The 21,908-nt window shown below is 33.0% G+C and overlaps 1 protein-coding gene across 3 annotated transcripts in view; it reads left to right on the forward strand.

Moving 5' to 3' along the window:
* LOC125053427 (vacuolar protein sorting-associated protein 13) overlaps window positions 1-21,908 on the forward strand; it is a 59,075-nt gene that overhangs the window by 2,109 nt on the left and 35,058 nt on the right. For all 3 annotated transcript variants that reach the window (XM_047654812.1, XM_047654811.1, XM_047654813.1), the window contains exons 6-23: window positions 505-703; window positions 1,368-1,653; window positions 2,648-2,762; window positions 4,360-4,594; window positions 5,327-5,460; window positions 5,761-5,884; window positions 7,067-7,219; window positions 7,826-8,000; window positions 9,255-9,448; window positions 10,451-10,520; window positions 13,695-13,845; window positions 14,664-14,920; window positions 16,658-16,795; window positions 17,467-17,572; window positions 17,904-18,136; window positions 18,803-18,958; window positions 19,888-20,127; window positions 21,260-21,475. In XM_047654812.1, the coding sequence (XP_047510768.1) occupies window positions 505-703; window positions 1,368-1,653; window positions 2,648-2,762; window positions 4,360-4,594; window positions 5,327-5,460; window positions 5,761-5,884; window positions 7,067-7,219; window positions 7,826-8,000; window positions 9,255-9,448; window positions 10,451-10,520; window positions 13,695-13,845; window positions 14,664-14,920; window positions 16,658-16,795; window positions 17,467-17,572; window positions 17,904-18,136; window positions 18,803-18,958; window positions 19,888-20,127; window positions 21,260-21,475 (3,182 nt within the window). The remainder of the gene's footprint in view (window positions 1-504; window positions 704-1,367; window positions 1,654-2,647; window positions 2,763-4,359; window positions 4,595-5,326; window positions 5,461-5,760; window positions 5,885-7,066; window positions 7,220-7,825; window positions 8,001-9,254; window positions 9,449-10,450; window positions 10,521-13,694; window positions 13,846-14,663; window positions 14,921-16,657; window positions 16,796-17,466; window positions 17,573-17,903; window positions 18,137-18,802; window positions 18,959-19,887; window positions 20,128-21,259; window positions 21,476-21,908) is intronic.

A 21,908-nucleotide genomic window follows, 5' to 3' on the forward strand; every position in this document is an offset into this window, starting at 1 on the left:
AAAGTATTTACTACAAAGAAATGAGGCAGTATTATATATAGGCCAACTTTATTTTGTTAAACATAGATAACGCAATAATTTTCTACCTTCACTTGCTAATTGCTTATATATAAGTTTGATATTTACGGTCTTGAAAGGGTAACTTATGGCAAAGTAAGTTTAACTAGTGTTTTCTAAATAGAATGAATGAAATATAGTTAGATACATGTTTGAGCATGCCATAACGGCCATGCCATGAAAATATTATCTTAAGGTAAGACCAAAATCTTTTTGGCAACCTTTTTTGATCCTTTAGTAATATCAATTAGGATTTGAAGCTAGATATTTACATACTAAAATATATTAACCGGCTTTAAAAGAGTTTTATTATTACAATTCAGTGTCACGTCAGGGCAGTTTTACAATTTAAATTGTTAAAACTTTTAAAACCATAAAATTATTTTAAATATGTGTAATTCGAAAGTTATCCCATTCGCCGGTATTATGCACTAACCGATATTCCAGCCTTGGCACCAATTAACGCGACCGCAAAATTAAAATTGAATCCCAAACCAGAAGGAGATACTCCGAAATTTAACATTCCTAAAGTGATTTTGAGTTTGCACATGGAACAGCTGGGTGTGAATCTGAGTAAAGCACAATATCAAGATATGATGCTGTTAGCAGATTCTATGGATCGTATGAGCAAAGGCGCACCTTACAGGTATAGTTGTAAAATACATTTTGAAGCTATAAAGCTTTATGTCTTAAAGTCATTTGAACTAGATTTTGGTCACGTGTTTGGTATAGTAAAGTACCATTGTAAAGTTCGAAAAAAAATGTTCAACTGCGGTGTTTTATTATGCGTTAAAGCATACATAGAGGTGTGTATGTAGGGTTACTAATAAAGCAAGCAGGAATTCTGGCAAAATAACCTTTCCGGCGCTATGAAAGCTGGGATACAAAAATATCCGAAAATGTACTTTAAGACGAAATTATGGTCACTTTTGCGCATTCAAACTCTCAATGTATATGTCACTTGTCTGACGGAACTTTAGCGACTTGATTGAATATCGATCTTTAATTAACTGTCTAGAGATTCAATTAACACTCTGATTTAACTACTTTACTGCGACATATACATTAGCTAATTCCAATAAGATTCTGGGATTACATATTTGGTAGTTATTTTAGTGAAACTATTTTTTATCGTTACTATTAAAATAAAATTGTATAACTATTGTGATGAAATCAAATATTTTAAGTTAATTATAAAAAAATGATTAGATATGCATAAAAGCCACTTTAAAAGAACTAGGCTCATCGAGTTCAGAACTCCTAAGAACATTTCTACTTCAATATAAATATAATTAAACTTGCATGAACAGAAAATACCGACCCGACCTCAAACAGTACAAGGGTCACTATAAAGACTGGTGGCGATTTGCATACAAATGCATCTTAGAAGAGGAAGTGTTACGCAGACGTAAAAACTGGGATTGGAAACACATGTTGTCGCATCGTCAGCTCTGTAAAGACTATGCAAGTGCTTACCAGAACAAGTTGACCTGTCGCGGAAAAGTCTCTACGGAATACCAATGCGTTTTGGACGAAGCCGAGAAGACCTTGGATCTATTTAATCTGGTTGTTATCAGACAGCAGATAGAGTTAGAGGTAAGGTATTTGTGTTTTTACCAAATTGTAGTTGGTTTTGGTCTCAGAATTTGATTCTCAATTAATCATAGAATTATAAACTGTGAACTGTCCACTTGGGGGTCACACGTCATTAAGTCAAGTAAATAAGAATTATAATAGTCTACACTCTACACTCTAGATCAGAGACGTTCTTTGTGCCTTGAGACCTTAGTCTTTCTAAAATTATTATCCCCAATGTAACATACATAATTTCTAATATTAAAAAAATTTATTGTTCACTTAAGAAAGTTAATTGGTAGGAAGAAATTACTAGCAAATTTTTATCGAAAAACTAAAATTAATATAATTTTAATACAGATTTTTCTATATTAATTTATTATTTTAATAAAGTTAGATGCGCTTGATGCTTGCTGCACAGATACTTTATATTAGGTTCTAATTTGGTTAGCTTCAGTCTCAAGCCTCCACGTTGCGTTACATGCAGCCGATTTCGATTGCCCCCTGTGGAGCGTGGGTCCCATGTTGGGACACTGGGTCACACTGCTCTAAATGGTATAATGTTGTTGCTTATGCCTTGCACATGGGCACTGGAAAAAAAGTCATTATAACATTGTTCTAAAAATTGTGTTTAAATAAATAAAATATGTTTATTATAGAACATACAGGTTATTCCACGTCATTAAATTTTTAAGCCCTACTCATCGGCAAAGAACGATAGAGGGTGTAGGCCGAGAGAAAAGCCGGGGTAAAAAACTCTCGGTACTCTTTTAAAATAGCAAATCATCAAACAACACTTATTTTAAAACAAATATCGCAAATTAATTAGAAGTAGCCTGTCTAGCACTAGTCCCAGGCCCTTTTATCAACTAGATAATCGTTAATTTAGTTTGATGTGTATCTTAATGAATTTATTAAAATGCGGGATAATTCCACGAAATTTGTCTTGGCTACTTTTCTTTGCTGTACTTGGTAAAGACAAGTATGCCAATATTTTGAGTGTTTTAATTTTTAGGTTGAAAGGTTGGGAAAACTAGAAGCAGAAGCTAAAAAGTCTCGTGGCTGGTTTAGTGGCTGGTGGGGCGGTGGGAGCTCCAAAGATGACGAAATGTCTGAAGGCGTGGCTATAAGTAAGAACTTTTTGATTATTAAAATCAATTTTACTTTGTTAGTATAATGTTTTGCTTATTAAAAGAATTTTGAATCTAATATAACGATACTCTAGTTTGTATGTTATATGTCGATGTCGTACTTTCATGTAAAGAAATTGAATTACGAAGATGACGTGGTTAGACTAAAAATATGTTTTTATATAACACAAAAACAGTTAACATCTAGCATTTTCAATGCAGCATATTTCTATAACAAGCAATTGTTTAAAATGTAATAGGTATGACGAAAGTAATAAAAGCACACAGGTTATCGGAAACTTAATAAATATAATATTAATATGTTATATATTTTTACGCTAATACTCACGTTTAATCGGTATGACTGAGTTTCATCAATTTCAGTACGCATTACATATATAAAAAATCAAAACCAAAAATCAAATATGCTTTTTAAATCAATGACTTGTGAAATTATGATTGCTACTCTACACAGACTACGTATCATATGAGACGGTCTGGCTCAATGAAATGATATTAATGCAACACCGACTTTGTTTATTATGCCGCAATTATCATTCCACAGTCCACAAGTAACGACCAGAGGTGAATACAAAAAAAAAATGTGTGCGTGAACTAGGTGTACGTACACACGTAAGAAGTGAAACTTCTTTATGACCTTATTTTTCGAAAAATGATCTACTACATATATGCAACTTTACAGAAATTGGTTAAATAAAGTTAAATTAGATAAAGTTTAACAAAAGGCTTTTATTATCATAGACATGAATACAAATACAATTATTTCATTTTACCTTATTACTACTAAGATTATTACAGAATTTCATTAATTGTAACATAATGATTATTGATTACTATCATTGTTATCATTATTATATATTTTTGCTATTAATGGCTTCGAATCTCTTCGGATCAACCGTGGTAGGGCCAAGAAAAAGATGGCGCGTAACCAAAAAATGTAACGGTAATTTTTTTTCCAACGCCGATAAAGAAGTTTGACTTCAAAAAGCAACATGGCGCGTAACCGAAAAACGTGACGATTTGCTACAAAATTTCTCCCATACGTCGATAAAGAAGTTTCACTTCAAAAAAATATAAATATTTAAATTACTTTAATCAAACTATTACAATTATTGAACTTAATTAAAAATTACAATTTAATCGGCCTTATTTAATCAATAATCTATATTTTAGACTAATTTGAGGATTTGACTGGTCCGATATGAGGTATCCGATCAAATCTCACAATGTCTGTTATCCGCTTCCTTTTAAAATTGTTTTTCCATTTATAACTGTTGCGTCAGAGGTCAGCAGCATTACTTATGCGGGCCAAAGGGTGTGCAATGAATATGTAATAGACGAGAAAACATAAATTTATTTTTATACAATATTATTACTACTTCTAAATTGTCGAAATATTTAAATTAGGAACTTGCAGCTGGAAACGTATATTCATAGTTATATTTGACTTTGCAAGTTTTTTACGTTACTGTTTTTTCTGTTGATAAATACTAGCAAAGTAAAGTATGTATTTATATTTCAGTACCCTCAAAATTGTTGTATTTATCTGAATTACAAAGTATTTTTAATATTTCAGTGAAGCAATTCGAAAAAGCGATGACCTCTGACGAGAAGGAAAAGTTGTTTAGAGCGATTGATTACCAAGAAAATTCGGCGCCGCTTCATTTGCCCATAGAGTATGTCGCCGTAGAGGGGCATTTTAAACTTGACAAGTTGCAAGTGGCTGTTCACGATGTGTCTGAAGTACTTCGTGCCTGTGTTGAAAATGTTGAACTGGATATGATGCAAAGGCCCAGTGCTAATGCGTTACGGTGAGAATACTCTGAGAAATTAATACTCTTTTTTGAGAAAGGGAGCGTTCAAGTATTACGTCACGCATTTTTTGGAGATTATTGACCCCCCCCCCCCATGTAACGCACCGTAACGTTTTTCTGTACCCAAGTATAGTTAAACGTTTCGTGACCATCTAGTGACTCTTTATACCTAAAAGTTACCATTATGTGGTGTAAAGTACTGGAAAGTCGAAAATAATATTAACAATAATGCGTAATTCACGCCCCGCCCCGCATAGTAACGTTTTATAAAAGGACCCCCCCCCAAAATTCGTTACGTAATACTTAAACGCTCCCAAACCTGGCAAAACGTAAAACGCGTTGTTATTGTCTAATTAGTCTTATAGATACGACAGAATAGATATCCTTTTTTATTAGAAATAGTGGCGAAATGTTCTATTTGTTTTTTTTAATGAGCAGGTAGATCAGCTGTCTGTGTCTGATACACGCCGTCGACTTTTTGGGTCTAAGCATTGGTTTCCGTTTGACATTTTCTTTCACCGTACGAACGAGTCATACATGCGTACATATACAGAAAATTCATTGGTGAACAGCCGGCATTTGTTTCGTCGCACGCTGATACCACTAGGCCAACATAATTTGTTTCTAGAAGGTTCACAATTTTGCTTCGGCACTTATTTGTCTCTTTTTATCGTAGGCTAAACACTATTTGGTAGAAAGAGAGATTAATAATTTAATTTTCCATTATAGAGTTGATGTGCGTATGAAAGCTTTCACGGTATCGGGTGTACGTCAAGGCGAATTCCTACCGCAACTCGTCACTTCGAAGGAAATAGAGAAAGATGTTAATCTACTTAATGTACTTTTTGAAACTAATCCATTAGGTAAGATTTTTGTATAGTCTATAGTATATAGAGCATTCAATATATTATGTGCTTTTATCTTACATATTAATTAATAGAAAAAGCTACGGCAATTGGTACACGGGTGTATTTGTTATTAACAGGTCGTAAATATTAGTGTAAAATTAACTTAATGACTTTATTTCTTTGTATCGGTTAAAATATTTTCTTGACATTAAATTAATATTATTATTGAAATAAACGCATCTGATTTTGTTTTAAGTCATTTAGGGCTCTGTTCATTTTTATACGGGTATTGTTATAAATTTGTATTATTATTAGATGGGAAATGTGATCAGCGCGTTCAAGTACGGGCGCGCCCGTTACAAATGGTGTACGACGCACAAACCGTTATCGAAATTGTTAATGTGTTTAAGCCGCCTTCAGAGTCCACCGCATTGACTACGTAAGTTATATGAAACATTATTATGGCGTCCAAGCGCAGAAGAAATAAAACATCATTTTTTTTCCATTTCTCATGCTGAGCCATTTTTACATTGAGGTATTAAAATTGTGTAATCCACTTCCAATACTGGTTAATATAATTTTTCTTAGGTACCTAATTGTATGTGTTCCCTGTAGAAATGGGTGGCTTGGAAACCTTAAATGTTCCCTAAGTTGAATTATACCGGATTGAATTAATTATTTGGATTATCTCAATATAAGTTTTATTTTTCAAGAAATTTGTGGGCAATCAATACATACACTTCGAAATCGCACACGTGTTTGGGTGTCTAAATTGGTTATCAAAATTATTCCATTATTTTTTCTAGTCTATATAATTTTACTAGTGAATGATATAGCAATTTTCACTAAACCAGAATAAGCGTTTTACTCATTGATATACAAAAACCCAAGATGCACAGTCTCGAATAAAAGTAACGCTCGAAAGTGTCCCAAAACACTATTTCTGTCCCTTTCTATAACAGTATGTCTATAACAGTATATGTTACAAGCATATATTATTGCAAAATCAACTTTACGCGAATTGCTTAAAGTTGTTATTACAACGCAGTGTATACGTACTTAAAGCAAAAAAATTTTACGACCGACCGTGGTCGGTAGGACAAGGTATTGAGTGGAGTCGAACATGACTTTTTTATTTACAACTATTTAACATAATTTTAAATTTATCCGACTTTTCGGGTGCTTTACAGCGTGCGTGGTCACGGTGACTGAAGACAAAAGGTGTTGGATGTCAAATAGTTGTTATTTATTTAAAAAAAATGTTAAATTGGCTACCTCCTGACCTACACTTTGTATAGCGTAAATATATTTGTCAAAAACTACACACAAAATAATTCAAAAGTACATAAATTTATTTATAAAAAAACACAAATAAATAACATCGACTCCACTTATCAGACGCGAGACTATTTGAAATGAGCGCACAATTTAGAATGTTGCGCTCATTTTTTGAGGACGTTTTTTAGACATTGAGTGTGCATCTTGGGTTTTTTGTATATCAATGGTTTTACTATTACGATTTTGAACCATGCAACTTATACAATCTTTCGTGTACTATAATAAAATAAAACGCGTTTTTATTCTTAAGTATTAACAATATATTTTTGATGCTTCTTAATAGTTTGCAAGCGGCTGCTGAAAACAAGTTGTCGGACTTGAAAGAGAAGTCCGCCTTGGGAATGCAGTACGCGGTACATCAGCACACATTTATTGATCTTGATATTGATGTCGCCTCTTCTTACATCGTTGTACCGCAGACTGGGATGTATAAGGGGTGAGTATTGTGGGATTAAAAAAAACATATTTTGCTACACAACATTCGTACGCACAATTTTTTTTTGTAGTACAGGGTCAAACGGGAGGACCTGATGTTAAATGATACCGCCGCCCATAGACACTAATGCCGGAGGGTTCGAGACAAAAAGGGGTTATACTATAATTAATCACCTTTAAAAACATTTACATACATATAACATAACTTCAATACTTAAAATTATAAGTATGTACGTTAGGAAAAAACGTTTTCCTAATATACATACATATATTATATTAAAATCGTTATCTCCTTACGTAACTTATATACTTTTTCAAGCAACTTTGTGTTATAGTAAAACACGAAAAATATATTTATAAAATTTTATAATTATAAACTAACTATACATAATACATATTATGATTGTGTCGTTAACGCTATCTATTCTTATAATGTTTATGTTCCAGGAATACATCGTTTATTTTTCAATATGTGTTTATCTAGGATTCTAGTTTATAATCCAATTTTAGAATTTTAATCATATTTTTATTGAATTTCTGGTGTAAATTTCAATAACCTCGCAATAATTAATTTTAATGTTATAAACACATTTCGATGTTTCCATAGTGGTGAAGCAGTGGTGGTAGTGAAACTTGGTGCCATAAGTGTAAAGAGCGATCCACGCGCCCCTCAACTGGATGTTCATCAATTGTATCGCTCCGGATTGCAAGATGACGACATATTGGCGCAGATTACCGCGCATAGCTATGACAAGATGGTTTTGAGGCTCACTGAAATGCAGGTACGAACTCCATTATTATGTTTTCGTATCCGCATTTAGCAGTAGCGCAGACGAGTTTGAATATATAATATATATATGTACTATAATTTAAGCAATCAATTATTTATCGATGTTCGTATCTAAGAGAAATGTTGGCCTAGTGGCTTAAGAGCGCCCTTCCCCGTCCGACGAACGTCAACGCGAGCATGGCCAAAAAGCTTGTTGTTTCATCCAGCGCAATGTCAGCAAGTGATACGCGATAACATTGAAAGAAAAATAGTGTGCGGAAATTTCATAAAACTTGTTCCAAGAAATACGTGTTTTTTCGTAAGCCTTACAAGATTATGAAAAAAAAGTTTTACATTTAGAAACTCCATTACATTTGAAAGGTTTCTATGCAAATATTTCTTTCCGGTTACAATTAATGAGTACATTATAAACGTCCCAAACTTCATATAAAATTTGTGCAAAAATGCTGATTTTTGGAGGTTTTTACTGAATTTGTTTCTTAAAATTTTGATTTCGCGTTTTAATAGAAACCTAGATAGTGCACAAGGTGCCTATTAGTTCAAAAGTTTCAAAGAAATATCTGTTACAACGCCATAATCACGTACGAGCGTTTGTATGAAAAGGTAGACGGGTTGGCCGCTCTTAAGCGTGCAACCCACATCCCTGAGGCGTTCGAATCACAGCTGTGTACCAATACAATTTTCTTTCTATGCGCGCATTTGCACTTACTCCGACATCGAAGAGAAACATCGCGAGGAAATCGGCATGGCTCAAACCCAAAAATCTACGACATGTGTTAGACAGATTTTCTATTTAAATGTTTAATAGGCTTTCAATTAATGTCTCTCTTCTCGTTGGAACGAAGGAAGTGCTTAGTTAAACGTTTGGGGCATATAATCGACTTCTTTGTCTATCCTGATATTATGTCAGATTGATGTTTTTATTTACAATGAATAAACTCAAAACGAGAGATACTATTAAAAATTATTTCATCAATAGAATGCTACGTTCTCTCAGAGTAACATATATTATATGTATTTCCACAAAATATATTAAACTCCACGAAAACTGGACAGGCTAGTAGTCTTACAATAATTTGTTCTTTAATAGTTCTTAAAATTATATACTTCTGTTTAGAATTCATTTCAATACTGACCAACTGCTGACACTTATTACATATTAATTTAAATACACATTTCACTGACCACTGGTTGCGTCAACTTGGTCCTTCGAGCCGGGTATTTGTAAATTTGTTTAATGCTACAGGTTGTCATCGCATCTCCAAATGAAGATTGGCAATCAGCGATCGCCTCAAACGAAGCAACATACTTACATCTTCTACAACCAACCAATTTGGTCATACAAATACACAAATGCCTCATAACTGATGATCCGAGGATGCCTAAGATCAAAATAAAGGGGGAGTTGCAGAAAATCGCTGTTAGCGTATCGGAAGATAGGTAAAAATATATTTTTACTCATTTAGGTAGTTTTTACGTAAATAAAGCATCATCAGGAAGGATTTTGACGGTCATCGAAGTTGGGTTTCGTCTTAAAAATCAGTTCTACAGACTAGTTCTGCTTAAAATTAAAGTGTGAAACATGTTAAATGACGTCATCAAATTTTTTTGTTAAGAAGCGAATCATTGCAGCTATTTTTCTTTCTATTAAAATAAGTCTGACGAAGAAATTTTTTGCGATATATATGTTACTAGCAGACTCGGCCAAGCCTTGCTGTGGCTAAGATTTTTGTTATATTACATAGTAGTAAACTATTCAAGGTAGATCACCAGTCATGGGGACAACAATGCTTTTTTGGTGGTTATGCCATTAAATTGTAATGTGAAACGTTGGTACTTTCAACACAGCGCTATCTGTTAGATTTGTGACTGTCTAATAATAAACAAATAATTTGCAATTAAATAATATTGCGGGTATAAATTGAGATGTAAGCTATCCTATCTTTTAAGTTAGACCAAACTGCACACGGTGTGCAAATTTGATTGAAATCGGTTAAGTAGTTTAGGAGTCCACAGCGGACAAACAACGTGACGCGTAATTTATATATATTAAGATTAAAGCGCTTCCCGTAATTCCTAACTTGGCCTTTGGCCAAACACATGCATTTTTTAAAGAATATATTTTAATAATAAATAACTAAATAAATAAATAAATCCTTTATTTGCCATGATAGTGGTACAAAATAAAAAAAGTCGAACAACAAGAAAAGTCCGCACAATCAGCCATACATAAACGGGCATGCAAATGTCATAATAAGAAGTCAAGTCATTTATGAGTAATTGTTAAACTTATGTTCTAAATATTCGGTCACGCTATAAAAGCACCTTGACTTTAAAAACCTAATCAAACCCTTGAAAACATTACATGGATAAGGACGGTTAATCTAAGATTAATTGAAACTAATAAGAATTTTTCAAAACACATATTTTTTCCATTTGCAGGCTATTAACTCTATGTGAAATATTGGTTGGGATGCCATTGCCCCGTTCTGATGAAACGACACAACTAAAGGTATATATTTCTTCAGGTAGCCTTTTTATTTTTTTAAGGGTTTGTTTCACAATGTACGGATAAGTTCTACATAAGTTCCAAATTAGCTATTTATTACTTATTGGTAGGATAAACACTATTGTTGCGTTTCACGACTGTCAGATAGCGCTATTCGTCACATAAAGTCCATCTTAAGTTATGAGTCCAATGAATGTCAAATAACACAATTTATCTTCCAAATAATTTATGTGTTGCATAGCTATTTGGTACTTTATCCATACATTGTGAAACAGACCCTAAGTGTGTAAAACACAAAAAAGTTTTTCTATATCTCCTTTAATACACTTTTTAGGTCCCTTATTATTTTTATTAAACCTGTTTTTAGTAAATAAAAAAAAATATACTAGATTTAGATTATTAAATATTTATTACATACAAATCTCTCACCTCCGTGGCTTAGTTACTGAGCCCATTAAATCCGGAGGTGTAGGTTGAATTGGCTTGAGGTTTGAATCCCAACGAAACAATTGACAACAAACAGGCACTATAAAGAACGAAAACATTAAATGTATTGTCTTGTTCTTTGTGGAATTTATTAATTTTTTTTTTTTTACACACCAATTGACTTAGTCCCATGCTAAGCTGGTGAAGCTTGAGTTATGGGTACTAGGCAACGGATATACATACATATTATAGATAGATAGACATATAAATACATATTTAAACACCCAAGACCTAAGCACAACACCAAATGCTCATCACATCGATGTTTGTCTCAGCCGGGGATCGAACCCGGGACCCATGGATTCGCAGTCAGGGGTACTAACCACTAGACCAATGAGCCGTCAATTAAAAAGAATATTTTTCTTAAAGATAATTTGCTACAAATTTGCGTACACTATGACGGGCCGTGTTATTGAATCCCAAATTGTTACACAAGGAAGCGGTACTCCGGTAAAATTTATATAAAAGTGATTAATTACACTACTAGAGTAGCTGTCACCTTCATTATAGATTAATTATATACAGATCCATTTATGACATTTAAATATTAGATATATAAGAAAGAGTTTAGTATTGGAGAGTCTTATTTAAACTTAAACATTATATTGTATTGTATACGAGGAGAAATGTAGGTAAACGTTATTTTAGTTTTGTAATTACGATACTACTAGCATTCATAATTATCTAGATTTCTTTATACAAAAACGAAAATTAAACTAAAGATTCGATTGACACATCAGACTCACCCCGTAATTTCTGTGACTACATCGATATTATTTTTTCGTATTTGACAATTCCAATTAAGCTATGGTCTATGGATATTCAGACTGTTTTAATTAACACTTCTTGTTTATCTAATTAAATTTTTTCTCACAGTGATTGCCTGGAAGAGATCGCTCGAAAGCGATAAGGCCGCCAGTTGCCCTCTTTTTCATGTCAATTGTATTATATTTCTGTATGCAACGAAGTAATAATAAATACTAGTACACAATTTCCCCAATAGATGGCGCTACACGGTCAATAGCACACGATATCGTTGTCTTAAGCATATCGTATATATTGTTGGTGAAAGCAAACGAGCTTGAGGGCAGAGTCCTTAATCATCGTAGCAATTCGAATCGACTCTCATAATTATTTATTATTACCATTTCTTTGAGATGTGACGTTCTACATAAAACGAATTTTTATTAATCGATTGTTTGCTAATTTTTGAATTAATTTTAAAATAAACACCCTAAATATTTTATTTTTCATAGTTTTTTAAATTAAAAATAAACAATAGAAATTATAAAGTATAAACACAAATAAACGTGTAAGAATAATCAATCTCGTTTTGATAGATTTTAGGTGAAATTTCAGAAGCACATTGCAGTATTTTTCTTGTCTTTTTATTTGTATGTAATCTTGAGCTGTTGAATAAATTTATTTTACTTTTAAATTATAGTGTTCCATTCAAACTTGAGTTTTTGTAAAATTAACTGGTTTTATCATCCTTTCAATGTTTTACAAAAAAACATCAATGCATCGAGTAGGTATATCAATACATCTTCAAAGAATCGGATTCAATGTATCGCATTGTAAACATCGATGTATATGGAATAACCCTAATAGTTCGAGGTCCGGGTTATAAGAGACCAGACATAATGTCGGGAGGTGGCAGATGAAAAGTCGACTATGATTGATTTTCAATTATAAAAAATCGATTTTTACTTTTAAAAAATCAATTTTTTTAATAATCGATCAGTTTTTCACATCCCTAGTTGACGCATACGCATAGAAATTGTATATTCGTCAATTAATTGTATTGTGTAGTTTGAAGTTTCTAGCTTCTGCTTTGATTCTTTTTCTCATAAATTATTATTTATTAGGGTGGGAATAAAAAACAAGTCTAGGACTTAGACCTTTTAATACGAAGTTTGCCTTTATTGCAATACATTTTGTTCTCTTAGATCTACATACTGTTGCTTACCAAACATAAAATTTGTCTCTTTGATATGAAAGTCACATAAAGTTATCATTCGGGTATTCTGTCTCCATCTGACCAAGCGTGTTTACGCTATAATGAAAAGAAACAGTACATTTACTTATCTATGTCTCGATGATAAGAGACCAATAAAAATAGCTTCACATAATATCCAAAACTTGTGTATAATTAAAGAAAATCGAACCATTATCCAAAAAAGGGTGCGTGTATGTACGCGCGTAAGAAGTTATACTTCTTTGGCATTATTAAAAATAGTTTTTGATGGCATGCAAATAATAAATTACAATTAAATAATCAAAGACGGGAAAAGGAGTCATTATAGTCAATAAAGTTCAGTTTACATTTGAAAAATTAATTAAATAAATATTTATTATTATTCTCTTACATTAAGTGTAACATAAATTCTATTATTATTCGAATATTGTTTTTAAATTATGTCCGATAATGCCGTAGCATCTTCCGTGGGCAACTTCATTCTGTTAATTTTGTGTCACGGTGCGCGCGCATCGTAAAATTTCACTCTCATCAATTTTTCATAACGCGCCTAAAGAAGTATAACTTCAATAAATAAATTAATATAATGGTGTCGATTCCAACTGTTATGATGTCATCTTGACTGAATTCCGGAAATCTTTGAGTCTCTATTGACGTAAATGTAAATTGGAGTTTTTGGTAGTTTTGTTCTGACACATTCTAATGGTTTTTAGGCAAGTGAATCTAAAGCGTCTAGTTTGTCGCTCTTGAGATATTTGGACCCGGCTGAAAAGCAAAAGCGCGATACTGCGAGATCGAAACAAAGGAAAAATGAAGAACATACGGTGCAACTCACTGAACTCGAAGCGTTCTTCATTATGAAAGGTTTTTAATACTTATTTTTTATCTTAATATATATAAATCTCGTGTCACAATGTTTGTCCTCAATGGACTCCTAAACTACCGAACCGATATCAATCAAATTTGCACACCGTGTGTAGTTTGATCCAACTTAAAAGATAGGGTAGTTTAAATCTCAAATTATTGTCGCAATTTTAATTTATTGCAAATATTTGTTTATTATTTGATACAATTCTAACAGATGGCGCTGTATTAAAAGTACCAACGTTTTACATAAGCTATCTACTACCTTTCACATAAGTCCTCCCAACGTTTCCCTTGAATAGTTTACTTATGTAATATAACAAAAACCTTAGCCACAGCAACGCTTGGCCGGTCTGCTAGTATATTATACAAATAGAAAAGTAGTGTCTGTTTCAAACTTAGTGCGAAGTAGTTTCACCTCTTACTAAAATCTTACTGGAATTAATTAAAGTATTCCGAGTAATTATACTTATTTAGTTTTTATGTATAAAATGGAACCACAATCGTGTATACACATTTGTGTGTTAAGTTACAAAAGACTGGTCGAAAAAAAAACAATTTCAATCTGCAAATAGTTTAGAGATCTGTTCAAAAAATTATTAAACAACTTCATACATAGGCTATAAGTTTGACTTTACTTAAAAATATTATAAATTTCGTTAATGTACATATATTTTTATTTATATCAGGTATATTCCAATTTAGGGAACAGTCCAAGTTTTATCAAAATCGGTTCAGACGTTTTTGTATGTTAACAGGTATTTCAAGTCGGTTGAATTCTTTAATATGTATATTTATCATTTTCGATGCTTTTTCAGAATTAATCCTAAGCGTGAACCGCAAAACAAAGGACCCGCAAGTATACGACAAGTTCCTAGTGTTCTCCTTAAATTTATTGGAAATCAAGGCCACGCAGAAGACATTTACCCTAGAAGCAGCAGTGAGACTCGGTTCAGTAGATATGCAACATCATAGAAGTGGACATAAGACCATACAAATGATAACCACCACCACAGATTTCCAAGAACATGATAATATTGAAGAGCAGTACTTATTCGCTGTTACGTATACTAATGTAAGTGTATTTTAACTTGTCAAAACGAATCGATTATTTGGCTATAAACTCAGAAACGGATGCACGGCTTTCTATAGACTTTCATCAATAGAGTTTCATAAAGAAACTATAAAATTTGTCAAGAAATATAACCGTGATTGGGTTTTTGAAAAAAAAATAGATTTTTTTATGTATTTTAAAACTTTATTATAAACTTATTTATTTTTAACTTTATTATTAACTTTATTATTAATATTGATGTTTAATGCAAAAACTTAACTTTTAATTATAAACAATTAAAATTGATGAAATTTAAATAAAAATCACGTGACTATACACGCGCCATGAATGATCGATCACCATGTTGTGACGTCATAATGTTAAAGCAATTTAACAGTACAGCGTTTACTAATTTTAATTTTTTTTGTGATTACCGTTATTGTTAGTTACCGTTAGTGTAATTATATTAATAGCCGTAATCACAAAAAAATGTTTTTTTTTCAAAAACCCAATTATCCGAAGTTTTGGAAAACTCAAGTTAATTGAGATTTTTATTTGCCGCCGACGTATGGATATATTTATAGGATAATCCTCCATTATAGGAATCGTTTTTGTAGTATGTACCGTGGTATTATAATCCTAAGATCTAGTGAGATCGTCCAAAGATGTACTATAACGTACAGCTTGTACGTACTTACATACGTACTAACGTGTTTTTACTTCAAATTTGCAAGAAAGCACAAAGCGCGTTGATTGGTCGAACGTCACGTGTCCTGCACCGCATATTTTTTTTTTCATGGCTCTGGCACGGTTTGTGCATTAGCGTCAAGTATAAGATTTTTATAATTCGTTGTCCATGTCCTCCATGTACGGTTTAGGCACTCGCCCGGTACCGCACAACCCTCCCAAAGGCCGAGAACAAATTTAAATTAAATTAAAACTTGCCCTCGAACCGGGAATCGAACCCGGTACCCCTCACCTAGCTGATACTTAATAAGACCGCTAGGCTATGAGGCCCCTCCACCGCATATTTATTTTTAAATATTTCGCGACGGCTGTATCATATTTACAGCATAGCTCCTCCCGTCAGAATCCAGGACAGCCTTGCGATTCTGTAACTCACTTTTCGAACTCACACAGCGGTTTTCGCATCGGCGGTCGCTCTCAAATCAGTCGTGAAGCAGTCATTTTATGATTTGGCATTCTGATAAGGTGGGAACTTGTAGTTTATTGTTTATCAGAATGCCAAAAGTGAATTACAGAATCGCAAGGCAGGAGTAGTTATGTAGAATAGAAATTTTCTAAAATTGTCAACCAAGCCTATGTTCTGGGACCGGGACGCGTTTTTGCAGCAGTTGAGTTAATTTTATTGTTTGACTATATGTGTGATACAAAGGTCTAGGAATCAGCAATCCTGAATTTTCACAGCATCATTTTGTTTAAAATCTGAAAAAAAAACACTCATATTTTGAAATTAACATTTGGCGCGTTAGGGAAAAATGATGAGTGTAAATTTTTACAATGCGCGCGCACACCGACACGAAAAACCGATAGCCTGAAGTTAGCTACAGTCAACATTTTAGTTCTTTCTATTGTTAGTGCCGTTAGTCTACAAACGTAGAATAATTTTTTTTTAAAGATTTGTATCTTACGCCAAAGAAGTAAAACTTCTAACGCGTTTACATAACACACACATTTTTTTAAATAGTCCTTCTGTCTGCGTTTGTGTATAAAAATTATTATTAAGAAACATTCCAGGTTGACAAGAAATGTCCCGAATTCAGGAGTCACTATGGTTCTGTGGAACAATTAATCGAATTGGACTTTACAGCGTTGGAACTCTTACTTCACTTGCAAGGTTTACAAGAGATTCTTGTGATTGTTAATAATTATCAGGTTAGTAATTTGATATACATAAAAGCGTTGTTTAATTTCTTTTACATTGTATATATATAAGTAAATAGTAGCATATACAGCCTTCGTGCTCTATTGGTATACGCACATATATATGTCACCGTAAAATTGTAAAAACCGTTAGATTGTAATCTATCTCGCGAGATTGTAAACTGTCGAAAGATTGTCAACTCAACATACTGCTTGCAATTTAACGTATTATTATTCGGTAGTTATATGAAATTGTTGGGAAGTAAAATTAATCTGTAATTGACCAAAGAAGTTTGAATGATAACTAAGTTAGTGTAGTACATTCTACCGAATACCGATAACCGATAACCGATAGATTACAATCTAACGGTTTTTACAATTTTACGTTAACATATATAATACTACACGTATATAAATTGGTACTAGTTTCGACACGAGGTGATGTTTTCTGAAAGTAATTTACGAGGTAAAAAATTCCGCCCTATAACCCTTTGACGGACTCCTTGTTCATACCATAACAATTCAATAGCACCGTATTGAGAAAAGTACTTTATCTATCTGTATCTTTATCACAGCGTAAACACAGTTTGACAGAAAGAGACAAAAAACTAGCTTAGTTTAAGGGCTTTGACTGAATTAGATTTATTTAGAACGTTTAATTAATAATAATATTTTTTTTTCAGACTCGTCTTAATGCAATCCAAAGTACGGTAGACCGATACGCCAATGCTGGTCCGTTGGAGACGATTATGGAAGATGAAGAGTTGCTGTCCATTGTCAAATCTAAAGGTAAGTCAATTACTTAGTAAATTTATGTTTAAAATATTTGAAATTCAATAGAAAAAGTAGATATCAATTTAATACCATTTTTTAGGAGTCCTAGTTAGTATAAATGTTAAAAAAAACTTTGCCAACCTTGCGTTTTTTAAAGCTTGCCTCTATTTTCTGATATTTTTTTCTTAAAAGCCAAGCATACGATCATCCCAAATAGTCTTAAAGAGGCATTATAACCGTTGGCACTTTAAGATTCGTGCCTCTTATTTATCCTAATAAGCATTTTTTTAAAGTTTTTTAATAAATATTTGAGTGTCACAGTGTCAGTAATCTCTATTAATTTTAGCGAGTGTATCAAAAGGGCCGCGTCGTAAACAAGTGGAAAGTATACAACTGAAAGTGAACATTAAGATCGGGGCGGTAGAGATCAAATTCGCGAATGATATCCGACCTTTATCATTGCTGAAATTGCATGGGGCCACGGCGGGATTAGTACTGAAAGCGTCGTATACGCAGGTCGATTGTGCGATTTCCTCTATCAAAGTCGAGGATTTGAATCCAGCTACTATTCACAAAGAGGTTTGTATGAATTAAGATCTGCCTCATTATAAGAGGCGGAATAAAATTAATACCCCGTTTATTACGAATATTTACTTAAGTCTAAAAAACGAATCGAATTTCTCATTTATTATTAATTAAACTAAATTGAATTATAAACATGAAATGGATTTTTAAGATCACCTTAAACACACACCACTACATTGCACATTCCCACACACACACATCAACAAGCAAAAGTACATTGTTCGTCATATTATATGGTATTATCCGATTTGGCAATATTTTTTATTAAAAAATTATAAACATTTATCTTAAAAACAGCTCTGGCATAATCTGTTAAATAAATTCGCGAAAATTTGTTAAAAACGATTATAGTTTGGACAATAAGTCAAGTCAAATTGTGGATATTTGGTTCAAACTCTCTTGAATAGATATAACATCTGTTTTACTGATCCCTTTAATTGAAACGTAAAATTTTGTTACTATCCCACCTTAAATTATTTTTTGTTGCGAAACGAACCTAGTTTGATTTACAGAAGCTGTTTTGAGTAAAATTTAAAAACGGTTATCCCTTGATTGATTCATTTATCGCGTTACGCAAACATTAATAGATTAAAATGTAACAAAAACATACTTTATTTTATTGGCAATTTTAGCCTTATTAATAATTAATTATTCTTTCAGATATTAAAAGTCCTCGGCGGTGACGTCATCAATGTACAAATAGTGTTGTACAATATCGAGCAATTCCCGAGTGTTAGTGACATCAACATGTCGATAGACGCGCAGATCAACTGTCTTAGGATTGTCTTCCTAAACTGGTTCCTGACTTCTATGTTGGTAAGTTTGTGAATATTTTTAGGAAAACATTTACTATAAACATACTAAATGTCCAGTATTTGGAGCCTCCAGATGTGACCTGGAGCAACAAATCGATATAAAGGTAACTGCCGAGCAGTTAGCATGCTTTTGATCGCAAGTGGAAGATTGCTGCAATAAAATAAGTCACTCACTGCAAAAGCGTAGGGGTGGGATACGCGAGACGGCAGTCCCCTACCCGCCTATGAATATATAGAAACAGGACTATAATATATTTATATATATTAGATTTTTTGACAAAATATGTGTAAAAATGAGTTCCCGCAAAACAAGAGTCGGGTAGTCTAAATGCCATCAAAAACATAGTTTGTAAATAAACTTAGACTCCTTCTGTCTTATGGTATTACGCAATTCGCTAACCTAACAACGTCTTAAAGTGACCACCGCACTAAACAAACTAAAATCAGATTCATAGAAACCAATTTTGTAGCTTTATTGGTATAATTGCCATACTTTAGAATCAAATCCAGGACTTAGCTAAATGCTTTGAATAAGCTCAGAAGTATAAAGTAATTACGTATTTTATGTTATTAGATGTATCGTAATTAATTTTATATACCCAAAACTAATTTTAAGAATACATGGCATGACCACTAATCGCTTGATATTGATTGAAAAAACTTGGCGATTAAAAACAGTGGCAGAGAGTTTATTGCCAGTTCTTCTCTTCCGTTCTACGCCCTTGATTTGAGAACTGGCTGTAAAATTAGAAGCATTTAATGTATATTTCTTTTATTGACGTACATTGTGTTACCTTTATGAATAAATGATTTTGACTTTTGACTTTTTTTGACTTTTGATAAACTTGTGTCGTCTTAAATAGCCAAAATGTACCTCGAAATTCTTGGTAAGAAGTAATATTGTTCCTTACATTTACCTTGATTTTCCAGGAATTTTTGAACAATTTCCAAGCAGCCCAGGAAGCTATAATAGAGGCATCATCTCAGGCCGCCGAAGTCGCGAGAGCCAATGTGCAAAACGCATATCAGAACTCAACTAAACTGGCTCTCAAATTGAGATTGGCTGCCCCAATTATTCTAGTACCGGAGAACTCGACTAGTATGAACGCCATCATGCTAGATTTTGGACGCATGACTATCAATAATAAGTTCGTCGATTTGCCACTTGCAGTAAGTATTTTTAATGCAATTTTCAGATACTTTTTAAAAGCAGTATACCGCTTTATATAAATTTGTAAGTTGAGTTTTCTAAGGATTTTGGAGGCTATTTGTACATTTAAAAAGTCCTTAGAACACTAGCAGACATTTAATGTCATTAAATCGAGCCGATTTAAACACACATGCTTCAGATACATACACACAAATATTCACCCACATCCTACATGCATTCTCTCTGTATATATTGTTTAGTCTATAAACCGTATTTTAATATGTAATTTTTATTTTAGTTAAGTAAGAACTAGTAGATCGAATCTCGTTAATATGTGCAATCTGTGCTTGCACATATTAACTTTTTAACTAGGTACAAAGAATTATTAACCTTACGGCCATGTGTTAGCGTTACATTTCCTGAGACATGGTAAAACAAACAAAATATGTTTATTATGGAACATAAGATACAGGTGTCACTTAATCCACGTCATTAAATTTGAATCTGTAGGCATCCCTATTCATCGGCAAACAAGACAGAGAGTGTAAGCCGAGAGAAAAAGCCGGGGTAAAAAACTCTCGGTACTCTTTTAAAATAGCAAATCATCAAACAACACTTATTTTAAAACAAATATCGCAAATAAATTAGAAGTAGCCTGTCTAGCACTAGTCCCAGGCCCCTTTATCAACTAGGTAATCGTTAACTTCATAGTAAGCCTGGTCAAAATTATGTAATATTCATATTTGAAAACAATTCCTTAAGACCTTTATTTATAATTAAATTTTTAATTGTTACGCCTCTGCTTTCGATATAGTAAGGATTTACAAGTTTGTGGATACGATCAGTTATATATATAGCGCGCACATTCCAACTTGGTTAGCGATGCGCCACTCACGCGAGCAATACATATAATAAATAGAATTTCTGTTAAGGTAGACCTATTTGTTTGTACACTGGATGAGTTCACAAGAGTTGCTTCCTATATTATTAGTTATAAGATTTAGGTATATAAATATATTTTTTAATGTTTTTTTATCTAGGTTAATTGGTGTGGGTATAAATATTGTGTCGTTCTACCGAAAGAGTAATAACTGTAAAGAATAATGATACGGTTTAAAAAAATATATATTTAGTATTCTTTTAATTTTCTAGGACGTAAGCAATAAAGTGACAGTAGACGAATTGACCCTCGAGCTGGAAGAGGTGAAAGTATCATGCGTGCAGCTCAGTGAAAATAGCTCAGACGTGTCTCACGAACGTAAGCTGCTGCGGCCGACCAGCTTCAAGCTGTTAGTCAAACGCAGCCTTTCGAGCTGGTACGAGCCATTGCCCGATCTTGATGTCTCTGGGAGGATGAAGACTATTGCTGTAAGTAACAATTTACCAATATAAAGGCCTTCAGCGCATACGCGTTTCAGGTTGCCATAGGCGGTAAGTATGTACACTATTCTAAATACCTACTAATGTTATCTTATAATATGTAACTTGGAATTGACAGGCCCCCGACATACACGTTATACATATACAGTTCTCACTACATCAAGAGCTAATATATGTTTTATGGAACATTTGCTATGCTACCCCAGAGACTATTCGGTTTTCTGGAATGAAAACTTTTTAGGTTTTTCTATGAATTTTTCTCTATATAAACCTTTGAGTTCAAGTCATAAGATTTTAATTAACAAATAAAAAATAGGGATTGATCGTAGAGGGGTGAAAATTAAGGGCTGTATGTATTTTTTTATGCTGTATCATAAAAATGGGTGGTACACCTTTAACATTTAATGGATTGAAAGGTAGA

This window comes from Pieris napi, chromosome 10, assembly GCF_905475465.1.
Source record: "Pieris napi chromosome 10, ilPieNapi1.2, whole genome shotgun sequence".
NCBI lineage: Eukaryota > Metazoa > Arthropoda > Insecta > Lepidoptera > Pieridae > Pieris > Pieris napi.